Source organism: Corvus cornix, chromosome 3, assembly GCF_000738735.6.
Source record: "Corvus cornix cornix isolate S_Up_H32 chromosome 3, ASM73873v5, whole genome shotgun sequence".
Taxonomy (NCBI): Eukaryota; Metazoa; Chordata; class Aves; order Passeriformes; family Corvidae; genus Corvus; species Corvus cornix.
In genome coordinates, this window is record NC_047056.1 from 54661274 (window position 1) to 54682327 (window position 21054).

At 40.4% G+C, this 21054-nt stretch overlaps 1 protein-coding gene across 3 annotated transcripts in view; it reads right to left on the reverse strand.

The window, feature by feature from the left end:
- The window catches only part of TIAM2 (TIAM Rac1 associated GEF 2), an 89254-nt gene that overhangs the window by 18260 nt on the left and 49940 nt on the right, over positions 1–21054 (reverse strand). For 2 of the 3 annotated variants that reach the window (XM_019287360.3, XM_010400427.4), the window contains exon 14: positions 13271–13374. In XM_019287360.3, the coding sequence (XP_019142905.2) occupies positions 13271–13374 (104 nt within the window). Of the gene's footprint in view, positions 1–10667; positions 10895–13270; positions 13375–21054 lie in introns of those variants that run through there. The other variant, XM_010400460.4, reaches the window with a different exon arrangement.

The following is a 21054-nucleotide window of genomic DNA, read 5'->3' on the forward strand; positions in this document are numbered from 1 at the left end:
CTGGGCAAAAGTGCTGCTCAGCTTTCGGCAACAGAAACTAAACTAAAGCAGTAGCCTCAGTCATTATTTATCTTCTGCTCCTTCTCCTTCTTTTCTCAACTTCAAGGCCACTCAGAATATGAAATTGTTCCAAACTGACAATGAAATCTTAGGAGTCTGTTTTGTTTCACTGTGTCTCTTGACTGTCTTTTAATTAAAATATTTAAAACTTTGCTGAAAGAAGGGCATTTTTTCAGTGTCTGCTCAGATCCTTCATAGCAATAAGCAAAACATAGTTAGAGTTATGTTTTAAGGAGGGAGAAGCAAACCCTCTTCACCAAGGTATGAGAAGGAGCCCTGCTAGACACTACCAGATTATACAAAAGGTAAGGAATTAACAATGAACATTTGTCTTTGAGTTAGAATTTCCCAATTTCGGAGAGATTAAGGTTAGGAAATCAGCCTGTTAACACAATCAGATGTCACCAACCTCATTTAGAATTATCACAAATACTATAAGAAGAGGGAAGAGCTGCTGACCCAGTAATTCTTTCCAGAGAGCACAGGGTAAGGCTTGAAAGAAGGCTGAACATACAGCTGTGTAAAACAGCCAAGATGCAACCCCTGATGTGGTGCCTGAGCTATTGATATTTGCATGGTGGCAAACCTTCCTTCTCACCTGCCACACGGACAGATGCCCATCTTTCTCCTTGAATACAGAAGAACCATTGGTGGTGACTGAGGCACTTGACTGAAACTCTTGTTATAAACCAAGTCATGCATCAGGGTTCTGGGCCCAAGAGCCTGCACTGACAGGTCCCCAGGACAAGCAGCAAACACTGAGTTCATAGATGCTGTGCTCAGTTTCTCTAGAATCAGTCTCCAAAGTCATCTGATCCAACTCATACCAAAGTCAAAAGCAAAACAGAAGTGATTTCCATCGCAGGACACTAAATCCTGACTATACAAAATGTAAAGATGAGAGCATCAGGAAAACAAAAACAGGAACCACGACAGCCCAGGTCACAATAAAGGAGAGTCTCATGAGGTAACATCAAAGCACACAATAAAAATTTTCCCAAACCCTGATTTTGTAAAAACACTGTCAGTTCTTCCTACCCCAGGTCCTTATCCTGATGTTGTCAATTTTAATGCAGGAGGCTCATGTATTTTTCTTCCACCCATGTAATACATATATACAGCCTTCTTATATTTTACCAGCAATACCTGGATTGTAGATCATATTTCCCCTCCCTATTTCCACAATACTAACTTAATTGTGAAAAAACAGAGAAACAGTTAAAATATTCATGCTGCAGTTATTTCAAAATTCACATGAGGAATCTTTTTAAAACCTTACTTCTTGTCAAAATATGGATCTTACTTAGTCCTTTCTCTGAGAGATGCAAGAAATAACAATTTGCTTGAGCCCGGCAGCAAACAGTGCAGGTGACCAACCCATCCTTCCCTCCCCCAAACTTCAGAAACCCAAAAGCTTTTCCCATGCAGAGTACTGGTACAAACTCACCCAGCAACTACACATTGCCAGAATCCATAATTTGATTCCTAATGCTGGGACAGTCATTATTTATCAGGCACAGGCAGCTTGGATGCTCCTGCAGCCTCATCACCTCAGCCTAATTAAGCAGCACCCCCACGCCGCTGCAGAACTCACCACAGAGAGCATCCTGTGCAAGGAGCCGTAAGCTGCTGCTGCCTGCTGCTGGGTTTTGCGAGCCAGCGCTAAACTCTTCGCTCTGGTTTTACTCCTCCTGAAGGCGGGCATTGTGGCTTATGAATACAAACTTTGCCAAAGGAAAAGGAAGGAAGCCACGGATGTTGTGATCCCCCACGAACACACCTTCCCTCTTCCCTTGCTGCACAAGTTTCTCGTTTGTGCCGATTAACAAAATTGGAGATGCTGACAACATCCCAAAGCAACAAGGCTAAGCAGAGTATGAGAGTATAGACAGACCTGCCATGCCTCCCTTTATTGCTACAAATGAAGGAAGAAGATGCTAGATGAGATTTTTTATAAATAGCTTGATGTAGTGAGTGCAGGACGAAGTGCAGTTATGACAAGGGAAGATGGGTTTGATCTCCCCAGAAATACACCTGCCTCCCTGCCTGTGAAATTTACTGCATAAACAAAACATCAGGTGCTTTGAGAAAGTTAGCCAAATACCTAAAAATATCTAGAGGGTGCTGACTGCCCTGAAGGTCAGCATGATTTATCAATAGGACTGATGTTCTGTCAAGGGTATAAACTGCTAAATGTTGTGGCATACAAATGCTCTTACAATGATAAAATGAAAAACAAACAGGCAGCTCTCTGGATGATTTCTTTATATAATTATGCTTGTCCTTTGTTTGAACTTTTTAGCCATAATTACATCAATAAAAAGAAATTTAAGATGAGCTCAGTAATAAATTCAGGCTTGAAAGTAAGAGTTCTGATGTTGACATATTTACACAAAACCAATTGGATCTACAGATAGATTACCCTAAGAACAATGCAGCTTTAAATAAAACATTATAGGACATGAAAACACTGAACTGAAGAGATAAAAGACTGACAAGCAATTCATTAATAAAAGGAGAACTACACCAGTGGCATAATAAAACACTGCAACTCCCATGTTGCCCTATCACAGCACTCCTACAGTGCAATGCAGTTGAGCTGTAAGGCTTCATTCAACACTGCCCTTGGCAAACTCTTCTCTTGAACCCAAATGATACACCAAGCCTGGGTATCCATATTTTTGGTTACGTGTGCACTGCTTCTGAGGTTTCAAGGATATTCACCTTCATACAAGCAAGGGAATAACGCAGCTTTCTCCTTTAATTACTGCAATTAAACTTACATCCATCTCTTTCCAAGTCATTAGCACAACTTGACAGCTCAGCATTTGCCAAACTGTACAGCTCAGTCACTGAGAGGCTGCCTATCAGAGGAAAAATGATGCTGGAGCCCTGAAACAACATGCTGCTGATAAGACATGCAGAACACAACATGGCAGCAGGAACCTCTTGCTTAGCGGATGGACCGTGCCCTTTCTTTCTCTTGGAGTGAGATATCAGGTTCACTGGGTGAGAAGACCATATAACAGAAAATTGAGGAAATGGCCTTGAAGGAGCAAGAGAGGTACTGCCTGCTCTCTAACATTTCATTTTTCAGTGGATGTACAATCTGGTTTAAAAATCCAAATTCATAAACTACTGTGCGGCATGTACAAGGCTACTGTTCTTATCCACCATTAGTGTTGCCTCTGCAGTAGTCCATAGATCCTAGGGATCCACAGAGCAAGTCTGAAGATAAGAAACAAAATTAAATAGTTTGTGGAAATTAGAAGCTTACAGTGCTGTATATGGCATTTTAAAAATAACACAGGCCAGGTCACCAGATCCACGTGTATTAAGAGTATAACTATACTTTCTGGAGATGTACTGTTTCTTTGTTTCCTATCTGCATTAGTCGTGGCACTTTCAAGCTCTTTTTTTCTAATAGGTACTTGTTAAAACACAGCTCATCCACTGGGACCAAGAAAAAAAAAAAGGTTGCTAAATTTCAGGTCCAAGCAATATCGTCAATCTTGATGAAAAACAATGACAGGCCTTTTTAATTCCATATTAGGAAGTTATTCTTCCCCAGATTTGCTAATTAAGCCTGCATTATTAGCTAGCCATATGCCAGCTAAAAGATGTTACCAATTAACAGCTTTTTTTTAATGTGTATTCATTAGAAAAAAGACAATTATGTTTCAGTAATTTTTCCAACTCCTATTGAGGGACTTGGACAAATCAAAAAAGGGAACAACACAAACTAAAGCAAAGCAAATGAATGAATGCTTTTCATTTAGCCTTTCTTTTTCTCTAGAAGCACACAAGCAGCACTCAAGCACTTTTCAAAAACAAGTGAAATAATCCATCACTGTGAAATATTTTTAAGATCACTGGAAAAATGACATAGCCCTGTTGTTTGTTCCTGTGTACTTTGAATAACGCACATTCCCTTTACCAACATCTGGTTTTCATCTTTCCATTTCAGTGGCACCAGGCTTGATAGTTACCATAACAGTGACATCCTTCAAAATACAGGCTTCCCTCTATTGTCCTGATATGTGTAGGTGTGCTTATCTGCATCCAGTTCATTTCCCATCCTGCTTTTGCCCTTAATGCATGAAGGTAAAAGGCTAATTTTGCTCCATCGGTGTACACTTTGAATGAAAGGAAACAGTGGCTTGCCTCCAGGACAATCCTGAGCACTTTGTAACATCAGTCTGGACCACTGGTAGCACAGAAGCATAATTCATAGACACAACATACATATGTACACACACACACACACACATACATATATATATATACACACACACACAGAGCATGTACTTACACACCCTGCAGTAACAGGAGCTCTACGGTGTTAGTGGTCTCTAAGCATTATAAGCTCAGGATTAAAACAGCTCAGCTCCAGATCTCTACACTGATCTAGATGGAGCCTGTTTTTTACTTTTTATAACTGTGGGTGGATGATTTTTCTGCGTATTTTCTTGTCATGCTTATTATACTAATAACATGGTTTTTAAATGCCGTCAAAATGTATTTTCAAAGCATAATTGACCACAGTGAAGACACTTGCTTTAATTCCAGTGATACAAAGAATTAGCATTCCAAATGTTTAAAATGAATTATTGTTTTATTTTTAATTTCAAGCATCTTAAATATTGTTTGTAACATTCTCACTCAAATTGTTTTGTGCTGAATGCAAAAACTTTTCTCAAGTACTGAATTAGAAACTATGGCAACCACTGAGACATTATCTTTGCAGTTGCATTCATGTTTCACAATGTAGTTTTGCAGTGTGCCACCTTTGGAGGCAGAGAAGGCAACTCGTATCTGTTCTTGTTAGTAGTCAGCATTTCTCATTCCAAATCTTAAAAGACACAGTAACTCCCCTGTAAAGACAAATATAGATTCTCTGAACTCTACACCAACCTCTCCCCTGGTTTTGGCAAGGCTTTGTTTAGGCACTGCAGCAGGATTCTGCTGTCTCAGAAGGAAATAATCACCATGCGAGAGGAAGTCTATGTCTGTTCACAGAATGTGAACAAGAGACAACAGGTAACAAAACTTGAAAATTTGGTGGAACCTCCCTGTGCATCTGACTCAACTAACCCCTTACTTTTTTTTTTTTTTTTTCCTAAAATTCTTCTGCATCTTCCATTTTTCCATGTACCTTTTTGTTATCTTTTTTTTTTGCAGAATTTGCTGCAGGGAGCAGACGTTTTTCAGTTTTGGAATTTCAGGTCTACCTTTGTCATTAGATGTTCCTGACAGAGCAAAATAGGAATCAAAGCCTCATTGAAGTTATGATGGTACCCAGGATGCAGTATTTGTCTGAAATCCTATACTGAAACTTTGCGACTTTAAAGTGACTTGGTGTGCTATAGGTGACTGCTGGGCACATCACATACCTTGGCATGCACTAAAATTGGCCTTAGATGCTTTTGCATCTCAAGGAAAAAAACACATATGTTACTGTCAGCACTGTAACTGAATAGTATCTTGATTTTTAAAAAGAAGAAACAAACCACCAAATATTCTGCAGCTGGCATAGATGTTACCCAGTTCCCTAGGTCTGTCAGAAGCATGATTAGATATCTCTGCCTTTCACTGCAAAGTGAAATGCTGCTGTCATATCCTGCACTGCAGGTGACAGGAGTTGCTTTTGGAGGCCCGGGGTGGTGGGCTCCCAGGCAGCTTCCTGCCCTTCATCAATGAAGTCACGGGCGTCTCCAGAGACACTGCTAACCAGATCCTGTTGCAATGGTTCAGAGCTGTTGTCATATGTTTTCCTTTCCATCTGCAGGTAAGCCTTATGGATTTTTCCCAGATGACTACAAAGAAAAGCTGCGTTATAAGTCATCTCCCACTGGCTTCCTTCATTTGCAAGCATCAACCCAGCACAATTTCTTTTCCTGATCAAAACCATCTGCATGTTTTACACCAAAAGCCGTCTCAGTACTTTTGAGAGGACATTTCCTTCATTTGGAGGAAGGACAACAAATACCCCTTCCCCCCAGGCTGTAGAGAGTCAATGTAACAGCACAAAACAAAGCACCACAAGGTCACACCTCTGCATGCAAGAACTGCACATACTGTGGAGGCTCTTTGGTCTTCTTTCCTACCATTCTTGTGCCTCCCTAGCAGTAACCAGGCAAGCAGGTCTCCATCTACAGCTTGACCTGGTTACAGGCTCACATTAGATACAGCACTTTCCATGCTTTCAGCTTTGTGGTTTTGAAGCTCCTTTGCTGTGTTAGCCAAGACTCACGACTCTTACATTTGAATTTTGGGCCATCCCTAGGGGATGCAGAACTGCAGGGTCAGTGCAACAAAATGAAATCCAGTACAGGGCAGTAGCACTCACTGGTAGGTTTACAGCAAGTCTTCTGTAACCTATAGTCTACCAGTTCTGGTGCCTTCTCTGAGCAATCGATTAATATACTGAAACCTAGATTAATTAGCAAAATTCTTATGAACTTCTAACAGGCTACAGTTTCACTGATATCCTTCTCAAAAGGCACAAGAAGACAGCAGGGGTCCGGCAGCCTCTCTACAGAGCCACCAACTCTGGTAGGGGTCACTATAGGCAGGGCTATCTGCAAGGGAAGCACAATAATTAGCAGAACTCCCCACAGGCTTGTCATGCTTTCAATGCAGAACTGTCCCCTCCAGGCACAAATGAATCAAGGAAACCACTGCTGAGAAACATGCTATTTTCCCATGTTAGCTCTGCGATTCCCTAAATGCATGTCACATCTGGAAGAAAATGACACTTGGATTGCAGAGGTTATACATGATTTTGAGACTACCATGTTGTTAATCCCCCTCCTACGAAGGAAAAAAAAAAAAGATGTTAATTGCAGACTACTCCCCAAGCTTTTAGATCTCATCAACTGCTAAAGAGACGTTTTCATGATTAAAATAAAGGAAAAATCATTAATGTCCTATGGATGCTGAGTAAACCTTCAGGCAGGCATCTCTCCTGCAATTAATGACATGCTGAGCAAATGGGAAATGCCCAGGCAATGCAAAACAGAGCTAATGAGAAGCCATCACGACATTCAGCTGGAATTGCCTCCATACAAGAAATGGGTTTGGGGCTCTGTTGAGCTTCTGGTCATTGCTGCTTGGCTTTCTTTCAATAGAGCTCAACAATTGGTGTTTACTTGGCTACTACTAATATTCCCTTTCCAAGATTTTTGATTTTTACAGTCTGCTTAACAAAATTATTTCATATACACTGCTTGTAGACACATAGTCAGTCTGGTGATCTCATACTCATCTCTGAGAGTGATGAGTGTCATCACCAGATCAAAATAAATCAGTGAACTACCACATATATATTATATATAATACATATGATCCATATAATAAATAGGATTACATTTACTGACAGCAGCAGTAGAATGCAGTTGGGTGTGTTTTGAACAACAGTGCCCTGAACTACTCCACAGTACATCTACTACAGATCACAGTGTACAATGGTAATAAATCATAGGAATACATCATTCCTAGCATCCACTTGCATTCTTCTGGAAGATAAAATACCATTCAAATCTTCCACACATTGAACAGTTGCGTGAATTTTCTGTTGGGACTGGACTGAAATTGTGTGACTAATTATTACTAACTACTTTCCACCCCTGCCATTCCATGGCAACTACCACAGTTGCCCCCTTCCTCTCCCCAAAAATCAAACCATGTTTTTTTTTTTTCTTTAACAGCTGAGCATTCAGGCAGACCAGCAAAGAGATGATTTTCTCTCATCCAGGTTTGAACCTAGACCTCAAAGTATATTGTACCTCAGGATTTTTACCCTTAAATTATTCTGCATGAGAGGTTGATGGCTGTGGTCCTACTACTGGTGAAGGGGTTTTGAAATCAGCTTTAGAGATTTTGAAGACAAAATACTAATTTCTGCAACTTATGAAAACCACCCCTCCAGTGGGGGCTATACTGTATATACAAGAGGCCAAAACCACAAAATGCAGCGAACTCTTTACAATACTCACTGATTTTCATTATAGAAATAGCTGTGTGAAATCAACTAATAGGTAACAGGGATTTCCTTTTTGACATCCCAACACATATATTTTGCATCTGTTTTGGGAAGCCTCCTAAGATAGCTGCATGATGTAGAACTTGGAAGATGGGTTTGCTTTTGACTGCATTCACACCTCCTGGGCATCATCAGATATGGAAATGAGCTGCTCAATTGCACATGTACTTTAGACTGGAGCTACAAAAAAAACCCTGAACAGTTGCCCAAGTCAGGCATATGTATATGTTGGCTCCTTGAGCACGAAAAGCAGCACTGTGTGCAGGGAGACCAAAAACCAGATTTCTCACCACGGTCCCTGACATGCCAACTTCATGGAAATGTACTTCTCACTGCCCTGGCAAGTGGAAGAATGTCAACAATCGGCATCACAATAAACAGAACACACAAGCTTCAAAAACACTGGAAGGATGATTTGATATTACATAGGAAACTCAAGCATTCAAAAATCAGACTTCTGAAACACACAAGGACACATTTTTTCCACCCTCTTTTTGTCCGCTATATCTAAAAATGGGCATTTCAAGTTGTGCCATCATATTGACCTGGACCTCATCCCCATGAAAAGCTGAAAGCATTTGATGAAAATGCTCCATCCTGCAGGAGATGCAGATTTGTGTTTGCTAAAGGTGCCATGAACTCTGCTGATCAGACTTGCCATGAATTCTCATTTCCTTATCAGATAAAGGGAAAGTGAACATGGTCATGAAACAGGAGGGGAAGATGAATTAGTTGAGATAATCTAAATAAGCTCAAGCTAGGGAAAGGTGTTCAAAGATTTTTAACTGTAACTTCTGGTCATTGCAGTAAGAATGGTATTCCCAAGGGAAAAAAAAGTTTGTTTTCTGCCTCTGCAGTGTACAGAATTTTTTATTTCTTTTTTATTAAGAAGTGATGGGGATAGATTTGTCCTCATATACAGACATTCATGTATGGTCAATAACCAGTGCTGAGAGTAAAGTGACTTATTTCAAGAGGCAACAGCAAAGGCAATTTCTCCAAGTTTCTGTATTCAACTTACTCCCAGGATCAATTTTACTTCATTGTTTGAAAGAAATACAGCACCATTTCAAAAGCATTACAAAACTGAAAGCAGTTGACCACTCTTTAGAAAGCAAATTTTTGTTAACATTCAAAGTTTCTCACACGGCAGCTTCCATTTCTGCACCTGCAATGTTAATTTTTGAAGATGCTACCATAAAACCACTCTGCATTCATTGACTACTTCTGTAATGATTAAAAGCCATCACACCAGCTATTTTTACTGGGTTTCTTGAGTTTCTTAAAGACCTCTAAGATACGGCTGAGGATATAATGAAGTTATGTGAGATATTTGCAGAGAGTATACCCTAAGGTTTTTTCTTATGATCTGTAAAATACTTGAAGTGAAAATACATCTTCCCCTTCTCACACATGCATTTATATGAAGTTACTTCTTTATGTCTGTTAGAATTTAACATGATTTCAGAAATGCATCTCTCCAATGACACTCAAAAGATTCAGAGCAACCAAAAGTCAGATCACAGCAGTCTTTCTAGAGACCTTAAAATAATAGGTAATTATATAGTAAAATTTCCCCTTCTAGCTATGCTTCATAAAAGGTTATTTTTAATACACTGAAAGTACAAAGTAGAGATAAGCAAGTTAGTAACAGACTACTAAACTTCATCTTAAAAAAACAGTGGGCTAGAAAGGAAAAGTTGCATCTTTTGTTCATTCAGCTTCACGCTACTTTGATGTACAGAAAGCTTGATTCTTGGCAACTGCCAACATACCAGGATTTAACTAAGTACCAGGAGCACAGACAATTAGTTCTCAAAATGATTAAACACAACTAAACTTAATTACACCGACAGGTATGCTCAATTCCCACATTTTCTGAGGTCACATATTCTTCTGTCAACAGAACACCTACATACTCCAGAAACAACATTAGCAATGACAACATGCTATTGCCACATAAACAGTATTTTAACACAGTTTGAAAATGTACTGCAGCAAAATGTGTTAGAAGTACAGTATCTATCCCTATCTATAAAATTGAAAATAAGGTTAAAGGTATTAAAGTACAAATGACGTATCCCAGAGAATACAGAGCTGTCAGAACTAATGAGCATCTGGAATGGATGGTTCTTGATATCCATGTATTTTTAATAATATTTTATAACTTAAGGGACGGCTTCCATTTCTGGAACGATACTACCCTCTCTTGCCCTCCTAATTGATTTGTTAGCTCTCAGATGAAAGACAAACATATAACTATCCTAAATACATTCATTTCTCAGCCTACAAAAAAAAATCAATGAATGACTGACTGAATGAAGGTGCATTTGAATGTAGTACACATGCAACAAAAGACTTATTTCTTTGAGATTACAAGGCACTTCTGAAATGCCTCACTGTACTTGCAGTTAAGACGATGCCTAACCTTAGCTTGGTATGAGATGAAGAAAATAGTGAAAAACAGACAAACAAAAATGCTCCAAACAAGAAACACAAAATCCAGAAATCAGACATGCAACCATAAAATCCAAAGCTTTAAGACTGTTTTTTGTTTACTTACATGTTACGGGAAAATATCAACCAAACTTCAAAGGAGCCTGCTCCCTCAGAGCCAAACAATTACATCTACAGTTGCTGTCAACTGGAAAGTGAGCATCTCTAGCTGTGTCTCCCTTGAAATAATACCAAACTGCCTGTTGTTCCAGGCTATGCTCAGAACTCTCAGCACCGCCAGCCTCTCCTCCACAGAGCTGTGCTTACAGAGCTCCTCTCCCCCATACCTCTGCAGCATCGCCTACTTGCCTACTGCACTAATGGTGTCCTACAGGCGTGGGAGGTCAAGCCAGCACATGCAGGAAACAGAAGGCAAAGGGAAAAAAAATATCCACAACCCCAAATCCAGATGCTATGCTTTTTGAGACTGCACAATTTCCTCAAACTAGCTTTTATTAGCAATAGTTATTGTTCATCTGGTGAGCAGTCCTAAATTACAGCTATAAAAACAGAAATAATTTTAATTCCTGTTATACACAAGCACAAAAGCACATACAATATACACCACCTGAACTTAACTGTTAGGTTTGGGTTTTCTTTACTTCTACATCTATTGGAGATATCAAAAGGGTCAGATAAAAAGCTCTGACGGTAATAGGCACCCTCCAACAGAAAGACAGCAATCAATTACAAACCATTTGCAGAAATTGTAGAGCTGTCACAGACTCGTTTACAGCTGCAGTCCAAGTCAGACTGCCTCTGATTGCTAGGCTGTTTTCCACCCTTGTACCTACAAAACTAGGACAGCCTCAGATAGTTTTTAAAATGACACTAGCAGACCTGCATGTCAGTTCAAGAAGTGAACTGCAATACAGAATGGGCAATTACTTCAGCAAATCATGCAAAAGCCCTAATAACTGCTGAATCTGACAGATTTGAGGCTGGAGGGAGGGCAGGGAGCAGACCTGTCCATTTTCCCCTCTTTTTTTGAGCTTTAATTGCAGCATGTAATTCAGAGCACTGAAGCAAATTTAGTGCATTAGGAGCAACAACTAGTGTACATCAATTGCTCTCTGTGTATTTAAATCCTTGGAACTCTCCCTAATTTTCTGGCACCTGGTGTATTTGACACAGGCCATCACGACTGGCTTTGTTCTTCTGCTAAAGCAAAGCTGGTGCCCCAGAATCTCCTCCCATGCATCAGGACAGAAGGTCAGCATTTATGTTCATACAGTGCACGGGGGACAGCACATACTCTGGGCGAGCAGGACACCCCAAGGCACCCAGGGGAGTCTGGCCTGGTGCAAACAGCCATCAAAGCATCCTAAGCTCCAGGGTCACCTCTGCTGTGCTCCCACAAAGATCCCCACCCCTAAAGCCAGGTAGAAGTCCTAAAACAGCAGAGCAGAGAAATCCACTATACTCCTTTCAAAGGAACAACGTGTCCTAAGGGGAGAAAATCCAGTTTATTCTTTTCTGGTTGCAAAGACTTGGGGGAAGCATAAGCAATTGTTACACAGGATACAGATCATCCCTGTGGGAATCCCCCTGAGCAGCAGGAGATGGGCTGAAGACCCACAATCACTGAGCTTCTTATTCTCTCGGGAAAGGGCATAAAATCACCTATATAAGACTGAATTAGGTTACAAAGTAATTACAAAAGTAAGATTTACAGCTCCTCTCAGTATGGTTAGAGGCATAATGTATCTTCCCTATTCCAGTCTTCTGAGTTTTTACATCCTGCCTCATCTCTACCAATTTCTCATACAACCTAGCACAAGACAGTAATATATTCCAGAACCATAAAAACTCTAACGTCATTCCTGTTATGCAAGAGTGCTAACACAAGTGCTAACACAAATTTGCTTGAAGATACAACCAACTCATCAACAGAATTTAAAAACGCATTTCTGTTGTCAGAATGGCAATGCCAGGTAAAATCATGGCCACCAACACAAAAACACTACCCACACTTGCAGTTGGGAGGATCAAAACCATATGCACTTGAATTGGACACAGGTTGCAGTTTGCCTGATTCAGAGCAAAATGGACAAAAAGCTGCTCTTCGGAGACCAGTGCATCTGAAGGTGGACACTAATTCTGGGTATTCCTGCCTCAGCCCCCAAAGTCCTGGCTGAGAGAAGGACAACCATTAGTCCAGCCAAAGTCAAACAGTAACTGCAGACACATAAAGGGTCTCCAAATTAGAGAGTGGCAATCACTGTCTCTCAAACACTGCACCTCTCTAAGTCTGCAGTCCAGTATAAAACTAGTGACATAGCATTGCTATGGTCATTGCAATATTAATAGCAAGCCCTGGAAATATCAGCAAAAAGACAAAACAAACTGAATCAATTAGAAAGCTGTAGCAGCTTTACTGTTCTCTGCAGGAACTGGGCTCAAGCCACACAGAAAAATGAATTTGACAAGTCTCCTACCTGTTTGCCTTTTGCCGCCATCACACTGCTCCTGCAGATGCAGCAGCTGTGCTGTATATACTGACCTGTCAGGGCAACCTCAAGATACTAAAACATCAAGTACAGCTAATATGCATACAAAATGTTTCAAATTAATGCCCCACGTTCAATTCTTTTCAACAAAATGCAGAGCATTAACACCGCAATACTGCCTTTTGGTTCATAAGGATTGTTGTGTCAAGCATGTTCTTACCCTGAAAGGTGGATCAGTCTTCTCCCTGTGTGGCACTTGGTCCAGAGTGCCATCAGTGCTGCTCCTTTTCAAACTGGATGTGACATCAGGCACATTACTAAAGTCTGCATTTGAAATAAAACACAAATAAATTAGAGGGTTATAGAACACAAACAAAAGTATTTACTCTCACCTGCCAACACTTTCAGTGTCTAGTACAGTTACACCGGGGGAGAGAATCATATAATCAATTAGGTTGGAAAAAACCTCTGAGACCATTGAGTCCAACCTATGACCTAACACCACCATGTCAACTAGACCAGGACACTAAGTGCCATGTCCAGAAGGAATACAAAATTTGCAATCCTCCCCACCCCTCAGAAAACAATGGGAGAGGTCAAAGCAAGGAGCAACTATGCCTGAAACTCTTGCTTTCCCAACAGCAGCTGGACATCTGAGACTGTCTGAAGCAATGTGCATATCTGATCTACCAAAATAAACCTCACGCTCTTGCTAACAGCATGCTTTTGAAGGCAGCACTATCTATAATCAGCACACTCTGTGCTGAGACAACCAGTGAAGATTATTAAATGCACTCAGCAGTTCTCCTTGGATGAGCACACCATTGTTCGACATGACTTAGTCCTGAATCCTTTAAAGATTTAAGAAAAAAAGATAATTTTGCCCTGGAACAAACACCATAATTCATAATACAGACACATGCCCTTCTTCTTCCAAATAGTTTACCTATTTTACTAAGTTTGGGGTCCATCTATGCAGTAGCTGGCACAATGCAAAAACCAGAGGCAGCACTGCCCTGCTCTACTTACTGACAGACTGTAGTTTCAGTAACATTTACATACAAACTCAGGAGCTATCCAACAATGCTGAACATTCATATAAAAATGATGTTCTTTCTCTTTATATTTCCTCAATTGTCTGCTGAAAACCTGCAGAGATGTTCACATGGAAATTCTAATTAAAAATCCTAGAAGTTAAGAAGTGATTTTTGATCTGCAGTTTTATCAATCCATGTAGCTGAAAATTATAAAGCAACTGCCAAAAAAAAAAAAAAAAGGAAAGAAAAAGGAAAAAGGATTTTCAGCCACCTCACATGGTAAAACAGAAATAAAATAAAGGGGGGGTTAAAATTTGCTGCTTTGTTTCCTAGCCTTTAAGCCTCTAGAGTACAATACACAGTACATTACCACATTTTCAAACTCTTTCTCAACACCTACAAATGCTGGAAACTTATTTTTAAGTGAAAGGTAAGATTCTTATTTTATCACTGACACCAGCAACTGAATCTGTAATTAAAACAAATACCACCCATCATGAAGTAAAATCATGACAGTTTGCAATAAAGAAATTGGGAAGGACAACAGAATTTAGCTGCCTGGGTGTTGCCGTTGTCCTGTCCATGCAGAGTAGGACCAGCTCCTCTCAGAAAGAATTGACCAACATGGACTGAAGCAGGGAGGAAAATGGGAATTTTAGGCCCAAGAGAGAACCCTGCAACCCACAAGGAGCTTCCTGGTAAGACAAAACATGGCTGACAGACTCCAGAGACAAGTCAGAGAAAGACAGGCAAATAACTCAGCACACTGACAGCTTGGGGTTTTTCTATGCGTTACTAAGGCGCCCAGGTCAAGCTGAGCATTGAGGCTGACATTTTCCACCCAGAGGGCAAATTTTCTCATTTCCCTATCCTTGCAGAAACAAGGTCTCATCACTTTTCTCCCCTCAGGCTTTCTTATCTTCTCCTCCCGGAGTCAGGTGTGGCTCCTGATATGAAAGAGCCTTTGTAACATGCAGTACCCCAAGAGTTATCACTTTTGCAGAAAAACCACATTTTATACAACTCCACTCCAGCCATGCATCATCTTTAAGACCTTAAGAAAGAGTCTGTCTTGCCTATTTATTTTATTATGCTTTTACCTCTCTTCCTCCACCAAGCCTGAATAATTTTCTCCTTCCCTCTGGACTTTGAAAGTAATTTTGAGGCTCTCTGCTATATATGAGTACGCCTGAATGCCTGTTGACTTCCACCATTGTCAACTCCTGGGCAAGCCAACCCCTAAAACTTAAATTGACTTTTAAACAACAATTTTTTCAGGGTAAGGTGATGCCAAGGACATTATTTCCTATTGTTTCCCAGTTGAGCTCTTTTTACTTGCCCTCTGGGTTTTAAAGCCCTTCTCCCCTCTAAACAGCAGGCACCTGAGATACATTTTGCAATGGCATAAAGGATCTAGAGTCTGATCTCAGGTAGCTAGCTAGTGAGAAAAAAACCCTGTTTCACTCATTTTACAAAATGATCGTTAAACATACTTGTCCTTTACAAAGGAGTAAAACTAACTCACACAAGCAAAGAAGAGAGAGCATAAATGTGGGAAGAGGAAAAGAGGATAAAACAACCAGCAGACAACATAAACACTAAATCAGGATAACAACACACAAAGTAGGCAAATAGAATATTATATCACTTTTTCCAGATGACCCATCTTTTCCTGCCTTCACCCTCACTTTGTTTTTCCTTTGTAGTTCATAGGATTGTCAGAGGTAAGTCTATATAGTCTTGCCTATTTTTATAGCATTTGCTGTTGGCAGACTGAGTTGCTGACGATGGAGGAGCAACAGTAAATGTTATTTTAAATAGCAAAACCTAAAAAAAGTTATACGGAAAGAATCCAAGGTGAAAAAAGACATCCTACTGCATCCTACATTGTATGAAAGCTAACATGGGGAAGGAAGGAAGGAAGGATGTATGGGTTGTTGATCAGTTTAGCGTCCATATCCTGTCTCCTCTTCTTTCTTTTGTTGTGGAAGGGGACTTCCTTTGGATCTGCAGAGCTCAAAAAAAAAAACAACCAAAACCCCCCCAAAACAAACAAAAACAAAAAACAAAACAAACACCACACCACCCCCCCCCAAAAAAAAAACCCACAAAAAAACCTCAGAAAACCAAGCCAAACCTTAAGAACATAAACACAGCAAGAAGTTCAATACTGAAATTCTTTCTACTTCCAGTACTAAGTGGAAGGGGAGTGGCAAAGCCAAACGCTACAAAATGTATTTTCTTTAAACATTCAAATTTGGATTTAGCTCTACAATGGAATTCATACTATCAAAGATGTTCACAAATGGTAATGTGAAAGTGTTACCTTACAGGTTGGGGTAACCACTATTCTTTCAGGGAAAACTAGCAGTAGAACTGTAGAGAGTATGCACAGAATCAAGAAAGATGTTATCACTGTGCGAGAACAAATTTGTTCCAGTATATAATATTCTGGTTCTTTGCTGGGAATGAGGACGGAAAAGTATGCAAGGAGATATATGTTCCTAAAAATCACTGAAATTCAAGGTCAAACCAGCACATCCAGGCTTTTTTTTAAATCATTATTAAAAACAAAAACAACAAAATATCTCTGATGCTACTAAAATTATGTTTCTCTCTACTTAAAGAACACATGGAATACTTCACTGAAAACATTGCTTGAGAGGCTTTCCAGCATAGTAAATAGTGAGTGTATCATGGCTAAATCTGCCCATACAGCTCCATTACAGTTGTACATTTGATTTAGTCTACTGACATCCTTGTGATAAACTTGTCTGGAAGAAAAATGGGACTGATACTAATAAGTTAAACAAAACATGGTTTAAATCTTGTAACATAATTTTTCTCTGCTGCAGTACACCTCTCTGTCCTGTTTATACACACACATTCATGCTTGGTGAGTTGAAATGTTTATCACTTCCAGCTGGGATACAGGAACCTTTGAAGTAATATTTTTTTCCAGTCTAGCAAACAGGAGTGTCTCCAGACACAAAAATATTAAGTTGGTGTGGTGGGTTGACCCTGACTGGACACCAGGTGTCTACCAAAGCAGCTCTATTACTCCCCTCCTCAGCTGGGCAGTAGAAAGAAATATTCTGAAAGGGCCATGGGTTGAGGTAAGCACAGGGAGAGATCATTCAGCAGTCACCTTCACAGGCAAAACAGACTCAACTTAGGAAAATTAGTTTAATTTATTACTAATCAAATCAGAGTAGGATAATGAGAAATAAACCCAAATCTTAAAAACACCTTCTCCCAACCCTTCTCTTCTTCCCAGACTTAACTTTATTCCCAATCTTCTCTCCCTCCCCTGAGCAGCACAGGGCATGTGTCAATGGGGGGTTGTGGTCAGTTCTTCACACGTTGTCTCGGCCACTCTTTCTTCCTCATGGGGAGGGGTCCTCACACTCTTCCCATGCTCTGGTGTTATCCTATGGGAGACAGTCCTCCTTGAACTCTTCCAGCATGACTCCTTCCAATGGGCTGCAGTTCTTCACGAACTGCTCCAGCGTGGGTCTCTCACACAGGGTTTGTTCCATGTCTTCTGGAACAAACTGCTCCACAGTGGGTCTCCCGCAGAGTCACAAATTCAGCCAGCAAACCTGCTTCAGCTTCCCATGGGGTCACAGCCTCCTTCAGACATCCATCTGCTCTGGTGTGGGTCTTCCACAGGCTGCAGGTGGATCTCTGCTCTCCTATGGATCCCCATGAGCTGCAGGGGAACAGCTGCCTCACCATGGTTTGCACCAAGGGCTGCAAGGTCTGCTCCAGCACCCAGAGCATGTCCCAGCCCTTCCCTCTTCACTGACCTTGGTGTCTGCAGAGCTGTCTTTCTCAGACATTCTCACTCCTCTCTCCAACTGCAATCATGCAGGCTTTTTTCCCCCCTTCTTAAATATGTTATCCCAGAGGAGCTACCACCACTGCTGGCGGGCTCAGCCTTGGTCAGTGGTGAGTCCATATTGGAGCCAGCTAGCACTGGGAAGCAGCTAGAAGCTTCTCACAGAAGCCACCCTTGTAGCCTCCTGCTACCAAAAACTTGCCACAAAGTTATAGTGTAACCACTAAAAACTGAGAGAAAGCATACTTCTTAAGTCATGTTCCCCACTGCTCAACATTCAATTAAAAGAAGGCACAGAGCACACAGATGGGACAGTTGGTCTGAAAAACAAACACATGCAGCATATCCAAGAGCTCTGTATGCCTACCGGAATGTTTCTTCCCATGTTGATGCAGTGATACACAGTGATACACGTACAAGTGGTGAATGTGGAAGTTATTCATGTGTTTGTGAGCAGTGAGGTACAATGGAAACGCATCCTCTAGCAGATGTGTGAGACAATAATAATCTCTGCTACAATCCCAGCCAAGAATCCAAAGGAAATCAACTGGAAAACATCAACATCGACCATCCGGCAATTCATTTACCATAAAGAAGCCATCAGCAAATGCAAATGTCACTTATCTCTCTTCTTCTGTTTAATTAACAAAGAAGCCTTAATTACTTTCAAGTCAGAGATGCTCTTACCAGTTTAGCTGCTCACTGCAAAGGCAAAATCATCATGGGGAGAGAGCTGAGGATCCTGTTCCTTTATTCATGATTCTCTTTTCATAATGCATCAGAACTTGTTCCGTTTCAGACTGTTCTCACTGATTTACAAAAATGCCAAATAACCATCACAAGCATGTCAAGTGTTATCAAATGTCAAGCACTGTGTAGGTGGTGTAACCACCTCTTTTTTCAAACTATGGCAAGAAGGTGTGTTTCCACCTGCCACTCCAAAGACAATGATAAATTGAATAAAAAATTCCTTCTACATCTACATGAGAAGACACAGAAAAATTAGATGTACTCAGTCTCTCACACCAAGACAAACTAAGACCACTGCAGGGCATCATTTTCAGATCTGTGAGGAGCAGCAGCTCTGTACACTACTTGATAGCTATCCTGTTAGGAGAGAGAAGGCGAGATAGATGAAGTCACACATTTTGTCAGATTCAGGTGAGGGAACTGCACCTGGGTTTGTCTCAGCTAAGGTAAGAGGCTTGATTAACAGTTAGCAGCTGTGAGTCTTTCCTGGTATCCCTGACTTCACCTGATCCACTTACTGCATCACCAAACATTCACTACAACAAACAGATTCTGACTCTAAAGGCCATGGTAAAGCCAGTCCCATAGGACTTGGTTGAACCAGGCTGAAATATGTCTATAATCAACAAGGCTGAGTAAGGCAGGACAGCAATTAATGACCAGGAAATGACCATGTCTGAGGTTGGTGCAAGTCATGCTGCACTCAAGCCGCTCAGCAGAGGACTAAACCTTAGCTCTCAACATATAAAACCTGGCATATGAAGTTGAAACTCAGGAGCAAGGATTTTAATAAATTATTCAGCTGATGATGGGGAAAAGAGGATGAGGCTATACAGCTGGTGAATAACATCCAATAGCTATGTTTAAAGAAAGAATGAGAATGTTGAGGTAATCTAATGTTGGAAAATATGGATCTGTAACCTATGTAGTAACCTTAGGCTTTCACAACCAATTCAAGGAAAGAAAAATGAAAAACATGGAGATAAATGGAATATTACATACATACATTGTATGCAGATTGTGTTAAACTAATCTGACATCCACCTTTAATAAAAGATTTTTTTAAAGACAAAAATATAGGATAAATCTAGCCTTCTGGAAACTTAGTTTTAAAGAAAAAAGAAACAAGAAACTTTTACAATATCCCAAGGGAAATTGTTAGCCAAAATGAAAAGGATAGGAATTAAAACAAGACTGAACTGGCTAGCAGGTAAGATAAGAATAGATTTGTCTGAATAAACTCCTAGGCCTGGGAAAAGCTAGACTGTAGATTTTGTCCAAGGTGGGTTTGGGGAGTAATTTTGTTTGATATTTTCATTATTTGTCTCAGCAAAGAAAGTACAATAGGAATTACTCTAATTAAATACTCTAATCATTCAAAGGTAATACAGAGCATTAATTAGGAGCATGACTGCAGATGCATAAAGGACATATGGATGACCTTGAAGATGAAGCCGAAGTCCTAGAATGAAATCACATGGAAGGAAGTTTCAGGGACCTGTAAGAACCACTACTTCTATAAGCTGTGACTCATGAGCTAGAAACACGAAAGAAAAGTGTGGAAGTGTGGAGAAGGGGTTGACAACATACAGTTGTGAGCTAGAGCTATTTAAGCAATGGCCAAGGCCAGCAGATACTGATCAGTCATTACACTGGCCAGGAATATGTCTGTTCTGGTAATTAGAAGACTGGCTTTCAACTATCACATGAACAGATTTCTGAAACAGACTTACCTAGGCACAAAGAATGCAAACAATCTATTTTAAAATGGAATAGGATAAATGTATCAATAGGGTTGTCCAAAGCTGTAACCAGCAGAGGATTGAACATGCTGAGACTGGAAATTCCTTCCCATCCTGGGTTTGTCTATCACCAGCACAGCACAAATATTACACAGATACATAATACAGCTACACAGGTAAAAATGGCCAGAAGCCTCTTTCTGTTCAGTAGAGCACAAGAAATACTTTAAGTTTCATTAATACTGGTGCTTAAAGATCCTGGCAAAGAATGTTTATGACTAAGAGAACATTTATATCAGAAGTGCACGTGGGTTATGAGCCCTGACAGCTGTCCTACCCCAGTTTCTTGCTGACTCCAGCTCTGAAATTCATTAACAACTCCACTGCAACAAACTGATCTTCTTCTTGTTTGTAGTTCTCTGGCACTTGAAAGGGAAAGAGGACTCTCACTTCCTGTCCTCTCTGCTGCAGTTTTTAATCTGAGTAGTTAGATGCTGTAGATATAGTGGCACTCGAGCAGTTGTGATGGGCTTGGCCTAGTCTGTAAAAGACTGATATCCTGACCTCAGATCTGAGCAACTGACAGCATTTTTTAAACACTGGTATTGTCCAGTGATTTCAGACAGATGATGCA